This window comes from Anarrhichthys ocellatus, unplaced genomic scaffold (genome assembly GCF_004355925.1).
Source record: "Anarrhichthys ocellatus isolate YVR2014 unplaced genomic scaffold, GSC_Weel_1.0 scaffold23, whole genome shotgun sequence".
Lineage (NCBI taxonomy): Eukaryota > Metazoa > Chordata > Actinopteri > Perciformes > Anarhichadidae > Anarrhichthys > Anarrhichthys ocellatus.
The window spans coordinates 309,050-323,304 of NW_022280053.1; the positions used below are offsets into that span (position 1 = coordinate 309,050).

The following is a 14,255-nucleotide window of genomic DNA, read 5'->3' on the forward strand; positions in this document are numbered from 1 at the left end:
AGATTGTGAAAGAACGACACGACAAGTTGCATTTGGTTTTCTTTTACTATAAACTCAAAATTACAATTTGTGTTTTTAAGCATGTGGTATAATCAACATTTAAAAGTTTATTCAAATGTTTTATTTTTTCCTTTCAAGCTGTAATATTCATAATTTTCAACATGATAAAGTCACCGCTAAAATCATTTCAAGTCTCCCAAATGTACCCGAACCAACAACAAGCCCTTAAATAGTGTTCTTCAGGTGTGTATATACTTATTCCTCTGAACGGCGCTGAATTTTTGGCAATAGTAAATCCCACAAAAAAATAAAGTACCGTTGGTGCGTCTCTGGGCCAGCGGCTATGTCGGCAACAGTTCAAATCTGTACAGGAAAACATTTGGCAAAAGAAAAAAAGATTCTCTGCAAATCCAACCAGCAATTGCCTTCTTTATATTCTCATCTTCATAAATAGTTCAAAAATATTGCCAGTTTTTCCAAAAAACAAAACAACCTCAACAACCCACGTACCAGACATTTAAGATTAAGTGAAAACAAGATGCAAATAAAGATCTCTGCTCGTGTACAACTTTCATCTTCAGTAACAGTTAGTAATAAATTAACAACAAATCAAAAAAGGATTCAATCTTTGCACTTCAAGTCGCAACAGAAACGAGAGAGAGATTCACTCATACACAAACTCCATTTTTACAAGTGCACTATGAATTTATATTCTTTAAAAAAAAAAGTGTTTAGAAAGAAAGTGAATAAAATCTCGCTTGTGGTTTAAACATATCCGAGAGAGGAGTAAAAGTACCTGAAAGTGAGAGTGGAAAGTGTTTATTTACCCTCTGAAGCTCCCTTTTTTGTATTGCTCACATGTTGTATAAGAATATAAGACAAGAGTCCTCACCCGTCCGTCTTTTTTTGTTATTTTTTGGCAGTCCCTCGGTTGATTATAGTCACAGGAGGAACCTTTGTCTCTTCAAAACATTCGAAGCCCCTTTCAAACCTCCAAAGTTCAACTGAATAAAAATGAATCCGAGTGTAGGAAAAGCTGGAGTCCATCTCGTCTGACTCCCTAGTGTTCGTTTTGGCGGACGATGAAAGAAAGAAGATGAGGAGAAAAAAAAAAGCGAACAATCACCGGCTCCAGGTGATTGTTCGCACAATGCACCAACGCCAAGCTCCAAAAACAGAAAGCGCAGCTCGCCTTCAATTAATTCATTAAAGACAAAATGTTCCCGCAAACGGCATGATATTAAAGAAACGCGTGTTAAGAATATTCCAGAGCGGAGTGGAGGGAAGGCATGGACCAAGCAAAGCCTCTTTTACTTGGTTTCTTTGTAAACATGTACCGTAGCAAAAAAAAACACAAATGTGTACCTTTTTAAATGCATAAAGTCGTGTGTAAACTTTTACACGTATAAATGTGAAGAAAAGAAAATTCAAGTTACATGTCGGTGACGACGTGATGTGCCAACATGCAGGTCGTTTCCTCTCTGTGTAGCTGCGGCTGCGTTGGTCTCTCTGGCTGCGTCTGCGTCTGCGTTCGTCACTCTAGCTGCTCTCGATGAGCTTCCCCAGCGCGTCCCGCAGCTCCGTCAGCTCGAACAGCTTCCCGTCCAGCAGCTCCAGCAGCGAGCGCAGGCTCTTGCGGAAGGCTTCCCTCTCCTGCTGGTTGCTCTGCAGACGCTGCTCCAGGTCGCTCAGCCGGGCCTCCAACGCCTGGTTCATCGACTCAGTGTCCTAAAAACAAATAAATAAAAAGAACGTGCCCGTCAGAATTTGGTGCATCAGACTAGCTGTTGTCATATGTTTTCATTTATGCAGAAGCCATGAGTGATTTGACTGAGTGCAACAGTCACGTGACAAATATTCTGTAAGACTTCGCCGAGAGCAGAGGCTGTAACGACGTCAATAGTTTAAAGTAGATAACACGTAGAACCTCCATTTTTATTATTCGTTACACTTTTGGACACAAATGTTGGATGTATAGATTCCATTGTTTTTACAACTTTTGTAAAAGAAATTATCAAAGAAATTCACCTTGTTTCAGCTGCTCATATTTAGACTGTCCAATATGTGGTGAACGCAGCATTAGCAGCAACATGCTAATGAGCTGCAGGTGCACCTGTAGTTCACTCACCTGTAGCTTCTGTGTCAGGGAGTCTTTTTGAGGATGAAACTCGTTGGCACTCTGCACCTCTTCTTTAAGACTCTCCAACTCCTGGAAGTAATACAAAAAGAGAAAGTACTTATTAAAGCTCAAATAAGACGTGTAGTACTCCTCAGTACACAAACTCGTACCTCCTCCTTGGCCCTCAGAGCCGACTCCAGCTCCTCTATCGTTTGGTTGAGTTCTGTCTTTTGGGATTTGATCACTGTGGTTTGGCCGCTCACGCACTCCAGCTCCGTCACCTGGAATACAAAATAAACCATCAACACATAGTCGAAGCTGACTCATCAATAAACGAGATCATTTTAATGACTGCAGCGATACCCGTTTGTGTAGCCGCTCCGCTTCCTCCTGATAGGCCCCCAGCTGTTGCTTCCACTGTTTGACGTTGGCCGTGGACTCGAGCAGAGCCGTCGTCAGCTTGGCGTTGTTCCCTTTAAGAGCCGCCAGCTCCGCCTCCCAGTGCTTATTGATGTTGGATGAACTGGGACGTGAAGAGGAGACCGTTAGAAGGGCTGCAGCTAATGTATATTTAAACCTGGAGCTTGTTTCCTCATGTGTTAGTGCAAACTGGTCCAGTAATGAGCGAGAGGGCTGCAATGTCATGTATTGGCACCAGCTGGCACCGTCATTAACTTCCACTTATAACAACAATCAGGGAAAAAAACAAGCACTTTTAGTGGACGTAGCGGCCGGTTACAGTCTTCTCCTTCAACACTGGAGCAGTTCTAAAAGGAGTCGTCCTCATTAGTCACTCGGACACAAAAAACATGGAAAATATAGTCCTGGTTGAAAAATACAGAAGTTTGCTTTTAACATTTGGCAGAACAAAGTGAAAAGCATTTAGAGAAGTTAAATTTCTACGTGGTTATAACTCGTTAAAGTTCTTCTGCTGCATTAATGTCACCCGAAGCACAGCGGACAAAACTATATCCACTCATTTAGTGCTTTATAATTAATGGGAAGCATGCGTAGTGTTTTAATGTAATGCTGTCCAGAGGCCCAGCGACCACATTAATAATACATGAACGAACGAATCGACACGAGCTGCAGCGCTCTGAGCCGCGCTGTGCCAATTTCATTTTAAATCAGCACTCCAGAGAGTCTCACATACACTCCCGAACGTGATCATGTCACCATCAGGATGCAAATGGAAAGAACAGGAAGTCACATGGAGAGATTCTCTTCTCCTCTCGGTTCTGTGCTAACCTGGCTTACCTGTGTGAGAAGGGCAGTGCATTCTGGGAAGGCTCTGCTCTGGGCTCGGCGTGCTGAGGTGTGGCCGGTGGGACTCTCTCATCATCTGTGCCGTTGATGCTCTCTGGGGTCATAGGTGACAGCAGATCACCTGGGGCCGACTCCTGGTTCCACACGTCGGTAAACAGAAACATATATATATATATATATATATATATATATTAGCAGAACATAAACACATGGAGATTTTGTTGAAGCATCAGTTCAACATTTTCGGGAAAACAGATCATTTGCTTTAATGCCGAGAGTTTAATGTCTGTATGATAAATATGAGGCTTGAGCCAGTCTTTATGCTAAGCTAAGCTAAACGGCTGCAGCTACATATTTATCACACAGACATGAGCCTCTCTGCAAAAAAGACAACCAAACATATTTCCTGAACGGCTGAACTGTTCCTCGTCAATTCGGACTATGAGACACAACGATAATCAATAAAGTGTGAATGATTCCGTGCTCTCAAAAATGAACAGGATTTTCCCGCTGAAATGTAGGGAGGGATGCTTGCAGCTTTTAGGACCTGAGCTGCTGGTTTAACGTGCACACATTTTAGACAAAATCTTTCTGAAGACAGAAAAGGAAAGTCTCCTTTTTCATTGATCTTGGTATAATTGTTGTCACAGCTGCTCAAACATCCCCGACTGTAGCTGACTGTCACTTTGTGAGAGCATGAAAGGAGAACTGGAGGGTTTTGTGGGATAAATTCACAGAGACGATGCTCCTCTGGTTGTTAGTCTGACATCGGGGTGATACACAAAGGATTTTAAAGACTGATGACGGAGGTTCTTCTGAAAAAACAATGGGCAGAAATCTAACATTGTGCTCACATTGAATGCTGCAGAGGGGAGTTTGGGGGGAGGGGGGTTGGTCATTTGAGTCGTGAAAATGATGCTTTCCATTTATTCTTTACCTTATTTTTACCAGGTTTGTTGACTGACAACACATTCCTTTTTACAGCGCCACCCTGAGGATGCTTTAGGGAGAGCAAAGGAGGTAAAACAAGCCACAGAGTCATGTTTAATGTGAGCAGAATGCTGAGTGGAACATGAAAGTATATGAACTGTATTAATTCCCCATCAATTTCTAATTTGGCTTCGGTGTCACATGGGGCTCATTGCCAACATTAACGTATTAATATTGAATTAACACTGATTCTGAATGGAAGACGTACTCCACTGTGAAACATATTAAACCAGAATGAAACCAGGAAATGTTTAAGAAGGAAACTGCCTCGTTAGCTCAGAATTAGCTGTTAGCATCTAGCGATCTGGTCAGAGCCCTGGATTTAAAGTGGTGGACAGTTTTGCAGGAGGAAACATCTCGTTTGAGGGCGCACGTGAGCTTTATGCTGCTGCACTAATAAAAAGACATCTGGCTCCAGATGTGTAAATGCAATGCCTGGTATGTTTTGATGGTTAACAGCAGGAGGTTCATACAGACTGACGATATAACATCCAGTATGGCGAGGCTTTGATGCTGTTAAACTGTGCCGCATTGAACTCTGTGTAAAGACAAAAAGGTTCTTCTCCTCAGATTTATAAAGAACCGCGTTTATATGATTCGGATTTATGAATCTTGCAGCTATTTTTCTCTCCAGATTTCTACGAATTGAGTCTGTATGGTTCCTTCCTTTTTAAAATATATTTTAGTTTAGTGCTTCTTTTTAAATACTTTTTTCTATTTTATAGTTTTATTCTATACTAATTTCAATGTTTGAATACAGCTGCGTTTCACTGATGTTGTGATGTTGTGAGTCACCTGAGAGGGAGAGCTGCTGAGCTCCATCTTCTCCTGAGACTTCTCCTTCGCTAGCCGCGCCGCCTCCTTGAACTCGGCAAACTTCTCTGCAAACTAGAAATAACAGCAGCAATTAATACAACTCAACCACAACAACTTCCATGTTTTCTGAGAGAGAGCATGCACACTTTTGCTATTAATGCTCTCACCTTGGCCAGGCTGCTCTCCGACGAGAAGCCGAGGCCGTAGACGGTGTTCGCCCGGCTGTCGGCCCATTGGCCGAACTTCTGCGACGTCTTGGTGAACGTCATGTTGGGGGTGATGGTGCTGTTGATGATGGCCTGTTGAGGACAAGACAAGTTAATACAGTTTGTTAAAGCCTCGTGGATTCAGGAAACAGACGTAATGGAGGGTTTGACGACAGCAGCTGGATGTCTTGATTATACGGAGAAGCGGTGGTAATACAAGTGTGTGTGTGTGTGTGTGTCGTGTAAAGACGTGGGTTTGATTTCCCACTGTTTGGTTAAACAGGAAGCAGCGAATGAGGAGTTCTGAAGTGAGTCGACCCGACTGTCGTGTTCTCGATCAGAGTGGGAGGACTCGCTGGCAGAGAGGCGAGCACAGAGGATGAAGAGAAAGATTTCAAATGTACCATTAAGATGTCTTTATTCTTCACAAAAGAGACGTAAACTCAAGGTTCACTTACTCGCTTCATTGAAGCTTTTGACTGAATCACACACGTTCGAGCTCCTCGTTTCACTCTGGAGGAAACAACTAAAAAAAGGTGGGTTGAAAGCTCCAGAACAAGCCAGTAAGTGGACCTTGAATCCATTCTCACCTTGCTGCAGTGACGTACAGGTGTACTCCGGGACGCAGTGACATCACTGCTGCGTGTGGCCTAAAACACTGCTTTTCAGCCTAATGTTGAGTTACTAAGATTTGTAAATAGCAGAATGGAAAGAAACGCGTGAAGAAATAAGGACAAAATCTGCTTGAAAATGTGGTCGTATGTGTAGACTGACTGAAAACTGTCAAAACTGTTACCAAAGAAGTGAGCTTGTAAATTTAAATTTATACAGAAACACTTCATATTTGTTAAATATATATATGTAACGACGTGATTAAAAAAGAAAGGGTCACAAGATAAATTTGAGGTGAAGAGTGAAGCAAGACAATTAATATAAGAAAGCATAAATACACAGAGTCAATATGTGTTCTTTTTTAGACTTTCCTCTTTCTTTTTTGTCTTGGAAAATCACTTTTACTTCTTTGGAAAAAACATATTCTGGTAAAACAGGACAACCAAACCCACGTGCGATCAATGACGGGGATTTTCACGAGCAGGTGTTGTTTTGGTTTTCTTGGGTTTTGTAAATCCACCGGCCGTTTCATTTCAGAAGTTCAAAACAAAAGTTTTCTCCCTTCTAGAAGTTTTTTTTAAACAATCTGTCTCGCTTGTTTTCTTCTTCTCTGCTGAAAAGACTTTTTTTTGTCTTTGACTTGTTTGTCTGGATAATAACGTCCTCCAGCTCCAACCCACCCGATCTCTGGTATTTCCAGCAGAACTTGCTGGTTCAACAACAGCAGTAGTCACCCAGAGAGGCTCTTGCATAACTCTGCTAACTCCACCCCTGCACCTCTCTCAAGACTAAAATAATCACTGCCACATAGATACGACTGCTTCAGCCCAGAGAGGCCGCGTCGAGGCAAACAAGTCAGACGAGCTGAGCAGAGGTGGGATGTTATGGACAAAATCTAATGTAGTGTTGGCACCAGGCAACACCTCTCAACACACAAGCTGAGTGGTATATACACACACACACACACACACACACACACACCTTAGATCCATCCAGGCTGATGATTCGATAGACATTCCTGGTGTTGTCGTAGAAGTAGGAGACAGTGACGGCATGTTTACTGGTGGGAACCCAGTTCTTCTTGGTGCTTGGGTCGATCTGGAAGACGTGGGCCCGGGTACTGAAGATGGGCTGCTCTCTGTGTGCGCAGACAGAGGGGGGGGTTGTTAGTCAGTAGCTAGGCCTCAACTCTGTGGTTAAGCAGGAGCAACAAGCTTTGGTTACACCAACATAGATAGAACAACAAACATTTTATGCCACATCGACAACTCAAAGCACTGTGTTCCAGCAGACACAGATTGGTGCTGAAAGACAAACTACAGCCATGCTAACGGCTCAGGAAGGAGAACATGAATGTATGAACCAAAGGGCTCTTCCTGGAGCCGCATCGCTAACGTGGCTAAAAGACACAAATGTAAACTTGTGAATAAAGCTCCACGTGAAAGATCTAAACATGGCTCTGCTAAAGGAAAGAGAAACGTGATGAATCAGAGGAAGGTGAGAGAAACAACTTCCCAGATCCCATCACATCCATAATTCACCAGCCTGCTGTGTTGCTGCCGCAAAGAAACGCACCCATCAGGCCGTCACGCTGAAGTGTGTTTATGTACAAACGTACACACGAGGACAGATCGTACACAAACTCTATTCGCTATATATCTGCAAAAAAAGAAAGACTCGGGAGGAGAAATGAAATAAAGGATGTCTCGAGCAAAAAAAGAAAAAATCCAAATATTAAAATGTGCTTCATGATGTAGATTTTCAGCAATGTTCCAAAACACAAATAAATTGTTATAATTCCACGATCGCTCCGCTACTTGGAGTTAATGAAGCTTTGCAGCCGGCGGGTAATGAAGTCATTAAAAAATGATTTATGCTCAAAATAAAGCCTCACGGAAGCCGGACAAAATAATGTCACACAAAACAATCATAATGCTGTGATTTAGACGACCTAAATGATATTTAGTCTGCTAGAACTCTGCTGCAGAAATGTGTCAGAAGATCAGAGGCAGGTTTATTCCTATATAGGTTTTTTGCTTCGGTATTAAGGTGCATAACAGTCACAAAAAAGAGCCTTTTCTAGCAAGGTTTTATAATTTCTGATAGTTTTCAATAAGCTCATTTTAAACAGTTTGGCAGCACCTCGTGGTGGTTCTTGCTGCTAATCCAAGAGCACAGCGTCACCTGACCTCCATCTCAGGAAGCTCTTATTGGAGGCAGGTGTGCTGACATTAGTGGGAGACGCCACTAGAATCACCTCGTCTTCAACCGCCCCGTGTTTTGGGTATTTTGACGGGTTTAAAGATTTAAACTTTTTGTAAAGGCTAGTATATTTTGTTCATGGCGCTACTGTGAGCTAAATCAGTTTAGCCGAACCCAGCAACTCGAATGCACCACCGCAACCATCAATGATCATAAACCAGTGACTAACCACCCAAAGGACAGTCACGTGTAATGTTATGGCGTCTGTTGGCCACCCATTTTGTTTAAAAGCTGCAATAGTAAGAGAAAATATAAAAACAAGCACCGCAAAAGTCAAGATTCATGATTATCAAATAGGAATTTTGAATGACTTGAACTGACTCCTGCATAGAACCGGAGAGATTGGCTCCTAAATGGAACATGTTACTGTTGCTATCTGTTGCATGGCACATTTACAATGAAGACAGATTGCCATCTAAATGTATTGTAATTATTAAAACAATGGGTTCTGTATTCCAACACACGGGGGTAGATACAATCTGTTTTCTCATTTTGAGTCGGTGAACTTGAGATTTTCCGGCTAATTTGTCAGACTTTATCTGTAGCCAAGGAACCGAGCTAATGTTCGCTCCATGTTGGTGTAAAACGCTGTCGCTGTTGTGTTTATGTGGGTAAATATGTTCTCTTTGGTTTTGTGTTTAGGATTGTTGGTCTTTGTTTTTAAGTATCTTGTTTTTATTTGCACTCTATATATTTGGACTCTTTCATACTTTGTACTGAAACTGCTGCAAAATAAAGTTCTATCTTATCAATCGGTGATGAAGCAGCTTATGCAGCTGACCGTGGTTCAAATCCGAGACGATTTAGTTTCATATTTGTCACATTTACAGACTTCCAGTTAATTCAATGTAAACAGCATTGAATTGGAAATCAGTTGAAAGACGTCCGCCTGTATTTCAGGAAACAGACGCATACAGTAATATCTGACTGCTGTTTTACCAGCTAATGGCTTAGTTTAGTGTTAATACAACTTTAATTTTGCATATATTTGTTATCTGTCATTTTTTTCCCTTCCTGCTACAAGGAACATAAAAGATAAATGTGTTGAAGCTAAAAGGGCGAGAGCAGGACGTGGATTCAGCCAACTGAAAATAAACTTTAATCTAATTTGAAAATACTTTGTATTCTCGTGTAGAGTTAGTAAAGACAAAATACTGCTTTAGATTTGTTTTTAAAATGTCAAAGTCTCAATTACTCGTTGTTTTAAAGATTTGCCACCATGGCCACGTTCTAGCAGGTCATTTTATATTTCATTCATTAGTCTGACAGCGTGGCCCAGATCAAAATCTGCCCCCGTGGTGTGTGTGTGTGTGTGTGTGTGTGTGTGTGTGTGTGTGTGTGTGTGTGTGTGTGTGTGTGTGTGTGTGTGTCGGTCGATTGTTAGCCCATAATCCCTTTCCACAATGAACCGTACTGAGGCGTTCAGGTCTCAATGACGAGTGCTTTGACAGAGGAATCTGACCGCAGATGTTATCACATCAGCATTTCTCCACCTCCATCCAGCAGCACACAGAAGACACACACACACAATGTTTGCATACCGGAGGAAAACAAAGACGCGCAGTGTTTCTGTGTCTAAATCAGTGAATGTGTTCAGATTATCTCCAACTACATACAGCGAGTTCTTTATCAGGACTGTTGCAAATCAGTCACTCAGGACATGAAGTCGTGTTGAAGCCACAGTTTGATTCAAGGGATTAGTCACATTATCCCAATTTACTATAAATGTTCCCTCCCAATCCTCACATTTGAGATGTTTCAGTGCTAATTTTAACATTAATCTGTCTGTGACGTGGCTCACACAGGCACACATGGAATATTATGCTCTTATTGATGAATCAGTTAATTTTCTTCATTAACAGATTCATCGTTTGGTCCATAAAATGTCTGAAAAGAAAGTAAAAACGGCCCATCGCAGTCCAAACTGACATGTTGTTTTTTCTGTTTTAGAGTCCAAATTCTAAAGATAAATAGTCATAAAAATACCAAGAAAACCAGAAAAATGTTCACAATTCAGTGTCTCTCTCACTCACTCTCTCACACACACACACACACACACACACACACACACACACACACACACACACACACACACACAACTATGCTCTCTCGCCCACTCCGATCCCAGCGTCCTCGTCTGGTTAAGAGGCAGCAGGGGCTTGGCAGGGCAACACATCCTGTTAAAAATAAAATTCCACCCATATGTTGTTTACCGGGGCTCACAGCCTTTTAGTGGCAGATGTGTGTGTGTGTGTGTGTGTGTGTGTAACAAGTCAAAGGAAAGGTTACAGATTGTCTGTTTCCTTTTCAAATAACTTCTCCTCCATGGAAGATATAATAAGACCAATAAAGGAAGTAAAAGTAAAAGGAAAACAAAACCTAACTAAATTTGGCATAACGCTACATAATCACGCTACGCTGGCTGAGAAGAACTTTAAATTATTGCTATAAATAATGAATTAATTATCAATTAATTTACACTTCATTTTCTCTGTTGATCTATTAGTTATTCGCTCTGTGAAAAGCAAATAGCAACAAAAAGCCCATCCCAATGTTAAAGTGTTTTGTCCGACCTGTAGTCAAAAATCCAAATATATTCAGTGCAATCACAGAAGATGATAAAAAAAATAGGAAATATTCACATTTGAGAAGCTGGATTCAGAGAGCGTTCGCCATTTTTGATTCATGATTGTGGACTTTCATTTGTAATGAGTAAAGTAAGAGTAAAGGGGCCTCAAGACGCTAACAATTCAATATTAATGTCTCTTGTTCAGACTGCAGGTCATTCCTCCTCTCTCTCGTCTCATTTCACCTCTCTACTGTCGCTTTAAAATAAAGGCAATAAAAAGCTGGTTTGGGAGAGAAAGGTATGTAAACAATGAACATCTGCAAAGCCATGCACTGAATTACACCACAAACAAACACACACACTTAACTATCTGCTGTCTGAGTAAAGCATCCAGAGCTACAGTAAGTCCTGTTGCTTCTATGGTCTGTGCAGAACAGGTGTCAGTATAAGACTTTAATAAAGCGACGTGTTGTCTCACTATTCACCCATATGTTCCCAGTGGAGACATGCTGCTGGCAGGTTCAACTTGAGCTTGTTTACAATCCTTCTTCGAGAACAGAAGCTCCAGTACGTGCTGGAGCGGCTCAGGCTGGCTCGCTTGCTTGTTATGGGGGTAACTGCACACACACACTCCTTCTGTGTCTGAGGAATTGATTGTTGGGGTGGATTATGACCATTGGCCTTGAGAATTACAGAGGATGTTCTCACCCCTAACCCCACCCCCACCCCTACCACAATATGACACCAAACCAATCACATGCTACATCATCTGCTTTCATCGGGAACAAGAACTAGGTCGCTCTTGATCAGGAGAATCCCCATACATCTGCAGGTTCAGCCGCATGCATTAGAGCCAAGTGCAAGGGGACGTCATTATTGTCTGGTGGGGAAATTAAATAGCTTTGGTTTCCCTTTGGCAGCAAATAAATGTATTACACACCCTTTAAACTAAATGTCCTTATGGAACAAACAGGAACAACTGTAATGTCTTGCAGTCTTTTAATCACTAAAAGAAGCAACCGCCTCTGATACTTTCCCCAACAGTAGCCTGCTTCATTGCAGCCTAATCTTTTGGCTTCACTAATCTAAAATGTCAGTGTATGGAGGCTGTGAGTAGACATACTGCTGGACAGCTACTTCTACCAGGAGTGTGTGTGTGTGTGTGTGTGTGTGTGTGTGTGTGTGTGTGTGTGTGAGATATCTTAGGGCAGTTTGCTGCAGGGACAAGCATTTTTCTTTCTTTTACATTTGACATGACAGGAGTACTTCATACAGTTAGCCATGGGTGGCTAAGCTACCAGTCGTTCCAGCTTTTGGTGCCCTGCTGAAAAGGGGGGCTGCTCTGATCTACAAAAACAAAGTCAGTCACACCCATGACATGGAGAGTGAGAACTGCAGCTTGACATACCCCATTTTTGCAGAATTTTTGGTGGCTTTAGTTGAGTCGAAAATGATCCTCTCGGGGGTCTCTTGAGGGCGGTGTGAGCAGGCTGCAGGCTGCCTTCAGCTTTTGATCCTCTCTCTCTCTGTCTCTAAAGCCGCTCTGCTTGTTGTGGCTTCACGGCCGGCGGAGCCACGGTTCGGTTCTCAGTCCGGACATGGAGCTCGGCGGCGGTGTTGTCGTTGGTATTACGCCCTTGGGTGCATTTTTGTTTGGTGATTTCACCGAAGCAAACGTGTCTGTGCATGCATGATGCAGGAAGGAAGAAAAGCTAACTCGTAGTTGCCGCCGTTAGCTCAATAAAACTCCTTACAAACGGGGATTAACGTTGTAGAGCTGGGAAATCGGACGAACTGGTACGCGTAGAGATGGTTATCCTCAGCCGGAAAAATACACCATACCCCGACTGTTCAATAATCCCCCTTTCAGTCGCTGGCTCTTTCTTGCAGTCCGCTGTGCCATTAAATTAAATTCCCTCCACCAAGTCTGGTATTAGAGAGTTCTTTAACGCCTCTTTGCGATGGTGGACGTCTTCCTTCAAGAGAGGGCTTCATCTCCGGTGTTTCTGGAGAAAAGACAGAAAACACTCGCTGCATACTCCACGATTTAACATCACCATCCTCCCGAGAAAACGCTCCGCTTCACCGACGTCAACCGAGATATAGGACAGAATGTATGTGCACTCATAAACCAGCTGATTTAATTCACTATCTGATTTTTCGCTTGATTGTTCACGCAATTCAAGCCAAGCGTTAGACTAGGATTTAATGTATGATCCCGATGCTCCATCGACCGGTTCATCCTCTCACCATCCCGCCTGTCTGGTCTCTATCAGCCCGCATCTCATTCATTTAACGTCCTCCTCTCTGCTGCTCTGTGGGGAGCATTAAACTAACGTCATTACGTCATCTCTGGAAAGGAAAACATCCGGCGTGTCTGCAGGGAATGGAAATCAAATGAGGGTCATACCTCAACATTGTACCAGTACAGTACTTAATGTATCAAACAATAATCTAAATACTAATTTTAAGCAAAATAAACCAAAAAAGGTTGAACAGAATCTGGTCCTGTTTACAAATATTCCTTTTTTCCCTGGTAATGAATATTAGGGCTGCACTTTATCATTATTTTTGTTATAGATTCATCTTATTTGGCCTATAAAAGATGAGATAACAGTGACAAATACCACCATCCCAATATCCTAGAGCCCAAGGATACATCATCAAATATATTTGTTTTGTCCAAATAACAATACAAACCCGATAATATTCAATTTACTATGTCAGACAGTTATAGAGTGTATATACAGTTGCCAGTGACACAGAAACACATGATCTGCTACTGATGATTGCCATCTTGTGGACAGTTGTGTCATTGAAGTGCACAGATTCTTAATCTTTCCAATTTTATTGTGACAAAGACATTTTCTGGCACAAGTTATCGATTAATTGGTTAATTGATAATTAAACCACTTGTTAGTGGCAGCCCTAAGATACACGTCCTTATAGTAAATCTGGTGATTGAAGTAGTAAAGTGACAATCTGCAGATGATAATAGGTGCTTAACTCTAATGTAAATGAATTAGTTACTGTTAGCTGCTAGTTGAATGTAATCTGTAGTAAATGAGCTGAATATACTAAAACATTTGTAGAAGAAAGTGCATGTTCAACACCAGTATATTTTTAGCCTTTATGATTGACTGACGGTGTGCCAGACCAGTTTACACATGAGGACAACTTTTGCCCGGATACAACCGGTTGACTTTAAGTAAAACCCTCCCCAGCTCCTCCAGTCTTTCATTTTCACATGTAGTGTCCCCGTCACACTGCGAGACAGACACCAACAGGTGCGAGATTGACACTTTCGTAGTGTGGAGTCACATAAAGCTGATTTTTAAATACAAAACGCTGAAGATAAACACAGTATATTAGCCCATAAATGTGTGTTATTAGAATAAAGGGGTTATAAACGTGC

The 14,255-nt window shown here is 41.9% G+C and overlaps 1 protein-coding gene across 2 annotated transcripts; it reads right to left on the minus strand.

Annotated features, from left to right (window-relative positions):
• Positions 1-26: 26 nt before the first annotated feature.
• Positions 27-13,147, minus strand: homer1 (homer scaffold protein 1). 2 transcript variants are annotated; one of them, XM_031860018.1, is made up of 10 exons: positions 12,249-13,147; positions 6,991-7,147; positions 5,359-5,490; positions 5,171-5,263; positions 4,323-4,385; positions 3,377-3,519; positions 2,483-2,642; positions 2,290-2,400; positions 2,129-2,209; positions 27-1,728 (listed from the first exon to the last, which is right to left on the minus strand). In XM_031860018.1, exons 1-10 carry the CDS (start codon positions 12,251-12,253, stop codon positions 1,540-1,542), a joined length of 1,134 nt encoding a protein of 377 aa, XP_031715878.1. In that variant the 5' UTR covers positions 12,254-13,147; the 3' UTR covers positions 27-1,539. The 2 variants fall into 2 exon arrangements, with proteins under 2 accessions (XP_031715878.1, XP_031715879.1); XM_031860019.1 differs by lacking the exon at positions 4,323-4,385.
• Positions 13,148-14,255: the final 1,108 nt, after the last annotated feature.

Excerpts from the sequence above, each read along its gene's own strand:
- homer1 (XM_031860018.1), bottom strand. Across the intron at positions 5,491-6,990 it reads TCAGCCTGGATGGATCTAAG|GCCATCATCAACAGCACCAT; the intron begins GTGTGTGTGTGT and ends TGTCCTCAACAG. Across the intron at positions 4,386-5,170 it reads TCAGCAGCTCTCCCTCTCAG|CATCCTCAGGGTGGCGCTGT; the intron begins GTGACTCACAAC and ends CTCTCCCTAAAG.